Genomic DNA, 3,066 nt, shown 5'->3' on the forward strand with positions numbered 1-3,066 from the left:
TTAGAGGTCAGAATATTGGAAAAGATCGAGGGTGTCGCATATTTGGAGGGTCGCTTTAAATCGAATAAGTGCGGTACCTAGTTTTAGATAGTTAGTGCAACTATTCAGTGTACCTTGTTCTATTAAAGCTCGCATGCAGCTGCTTGCTTGTTCTAATTATTCCGGACACTCGCATGCTCTATAAAAAATCTGTTCCAATTATACCTGGACAATTTCCAAAATAATTATTTTTTGCTGTCCGATAAATTAGAAGATATACGGTACCGTATTTTAATCGGCCTGGTCTCGAGGCTAGCGTGGCAGCTACACCGACCTTGAGCTAATGATGGAATTTCTTGTCCAAAGATGTCTCCTGCTTTGTCTCTACACAACATCAGCTCTAGGTGTTGCAAGTAAGTTCATGTGGTTGTGTATGAGGCTATAGAGCTGAGGCCTAGACTCTCAGTTATGTATAGGTTTAGGCTCAGCATGCAGTCAGCACTAATCAACCACAAAATATATTTAAGAAATATGATTCTTATACCAATCATTCTTGTGTGGATATAAGCTGGCAATCTAACAGTAAACTGTTTTGTTTTCAAGGTATCTATTTAATTTTCAGTCTCAGTCTATTGATTTCTACTAAGTTCAGAATCTACTGAGTAATGTATGCATGTGCTATAGATCTATGCAGATATGGTGTGTTTAGCTATTAAACTAATTGAACAAAGAGGGCAAGCTTTTTATCACACATGCTGTTATCGTCTATTTTTGCAGCCATTCAGTTGACATCCAGCACTGGTGATGGTGCGGCATGTCCAAATGACCCTGTTGTCTTCACCTGCTCTGTGAGTGGAACTGTTTTACGATGGATAGCTGATCCTCCACCTGGCTATGTCATATCTGGGCAGGTGACACAACTTTTATTTTCTACTATTACTGTTAATCTCCTGCCTGCTGGAGTTGAAGGATTCATGTTTCAAGCTGCTGTAACGAATACAAGTAATGGTACTCTTACCTCCACTCTCACCACCATCACTGAGGTGTCCTTGCTGAATGGCAGTGTTGTCACCTGTTCCAGCGGTGGAACAATGGAGTCACGATCAATTACAGTGGCCAGTCAGTGAGCCAAAACAAAACACTGCATGTATATTATTGCATCTCAAACAGACTCTCCATCGTCTCCATCAACTCCAATATTGGCTTCACAACATAATGTAGTCAGTTCCACTATTATCACTCTGGACTGGGAATCTCCCTCTTCTACTGGTGGTGTGTCACTCAGCTATGTCCTCATAATCTCCCCAACACCTCTCTCCGGGTCAACAGTCACTGTGGAGACCACCTCAGCACAGATCATTACTTCTTACAATATTCTCTACACTGTGGCCATCAGAGCTGTAAACTGTGCTGGATTTAGTAGTGATATTATGATGACGATGATTCCTTCTATTGGTAATTAGTTGCTATACACTAGCTAACCTTGTGTTATTTATTTTCTGCTTGCTGCAGTTATCTGCCCCTCTAACCCAACACCTGCAAACAGAGTGACCATCAATGGTGCTCCACCACTGCCTGCACTAGTAGGATCAACACTAAGCTTCACTTGCAATGGACAGATGGTACTAGCAACCTGTGAGAGTGATGGACGATGGTCACCTGACTCCACCACATATAACTGTCCCTCAGGTTAGATAGATCACTTTCATGACTGTTACTATTTGCCCCCTTCCTTAGAGGTCACCTGTGGGCCTCCTGTCACACCTTCCAGAGGCAGTGTGGACGTTCAGGGCCAGACATCACCCTTTTTGATGGACTCAGTGATAAACTTTCGTTGTGACAAGGGACTTTTCCCAGCTGGTGATATGTCCAGTACATGTGACAGTGTAGGAGGAGTGGGAATTTGGAGACCAGACACTAATATAATTTGCAGAGACATACCTGGTGAGCATGCCGTTAACTATAGTGTGCATCATAACTATAATTATGTTGCATTCACCACAGTCAACTGCTCTCTACCCAAGGAACCATCCAAGGGTATTATTATAGTGGACTATGAGCTGTTGAATGAGACAGTGTTCGCGGGAACAATGCTGACTTACCAGTGTGACAATGGACTCTCACTGGCTGGACCCAACACCATCACTTGCACTAATGCTGGAGTCTGGAGCACTGAGCCTGAGGCAATCATGTGTGTGTCCCCAACTGAAGGTGAAGGCCATCATGTGTGTACTTGAATGTGAGTTATGGTTCGTAATCTCATAATACCTCGATTTTACAGGTCCTACTGCCACCTCCCTATCCATTGGTGCAGTTGCTGCTATCAGCGTAATTATTACTTTCTTTGTGGCTGCCATTCTTGGATTCCTCACTGGACTCATAGTGATGCACCTTTGCTCTCGTAAGAAGGCGGTGTACTCTCTAGCAGCTAAAGGACAAGCTAACGTAGGACCCACAGCACAGCCAGCTGGTCCTGTTTATGAGGAGGTGTCACCTAAAGAGGAGATGGAACTGAACACTAACCAGGCGTATGGACCAGTAGGACTGTGAACCGTGCATTTTGTTTTCCACCCAACGTACATTGTCATTCAGAATACATGTATAATTATAGCTAGCTTTAAGGTATAGTTGAGTTACGTATTATGCATCTGTTCATTATAAAACCATCACATGTTTTGTATCAGTATTATCAATAAAATAAGCAACAATTAAGAGAAGTCAAACTTGTCCTAAAGGAAATGAATCACAGCACATACATAAATATTGGTACTGAAACAGCATAATAATTATTATCATGAGGTTAGGATAATAAGTGACTGTATGTAGATCTATGTACAGTGAAACCTCCACTGGCACACGATAGTATTTGTTTTTGGGACTCGAGATCCGGAAATTCCGGCTACGTGATTTTATTACGCATGCATGTGCACAATCAGCGCTATAAATATTATGTTAAATGAAAGTAAAATTTTGGATCTGAGTAAGCCAGTGTATAATTATATATTCCTCAGAGGGCTCTGCTGCTGTGTGTCCCACACCATATCATGTGTTTAACCATCACCAACATACCTCCTGTCACGATCCAGG

The 3,066-nt window shown here is 42.2% G+C and overlaps 1 protein-coding gene across 1 annotated transcript; it reads left to right on the forward strand.

Moving 5' to 3' along the window:
* The first annotated feature begins 295 nt into the window (after positions 1-295).
* Positions 296-2,529, forward strand: LOC135352443 (CUB and sushi domain-containing protein 3-like). The gene is made up of 7 exons (XM_064551653.1): positions 296-392; positions 757-1,098; positions 1,150-1,434; positions 1,492-1,668; positions 1,717-1,923; positions 1,984-2,190; positions 2,261-2,529. The coding sequence occupies exons 1-7, from the start codon at positions 323-325 to the stop codon at positions 2,527-2,529; spliced, it is 1,557 nt and encodes a 518-aa protein (XP_064407723.1). The 5' UTR covers positions 296-322.
* Positions 2,530-3,066: the final 537 nt, after the last annotated feature.

This window comes from Halichondria panicea, chromosome 1 (assembly GCF_963675165.1).
Source record: "Halichondria panicea chromosome 1, odHalPani1.1, whole genome shotgun sequence".
NCBI classification, from domain to species: domain Eukaryota; kingdom Metazoa; phylum Porifera; class Demospongiae; order Suberitida; family Halichondriidae; genus Halichondria; species Halichondria panicea.

Bases quoted from the DNA above. Each gene is read 5' to 3' on its own strand.
- LOC135352443 (XM_064551653.1), top strand. From the start codon at position 323: ATGATGGAATTTCTTGTCCAAAGATGTCTCCTGCTTTGTCTCTACACA. The intron at 393-756 runs GTAAGTTCATGT...CTATTTTTGCAG, and splicing joins ATCAGCTCTAGGTGTTGCAA to CCATTCAGTTGACATCCAGC. The intron at 1,669-1,716 runs GTTAGATAGATC...CCCCTTCCTTAG, and splicing joins CACATATAACTGTCCCTCAG to AGGTCACCTGTGGGCCTCCT.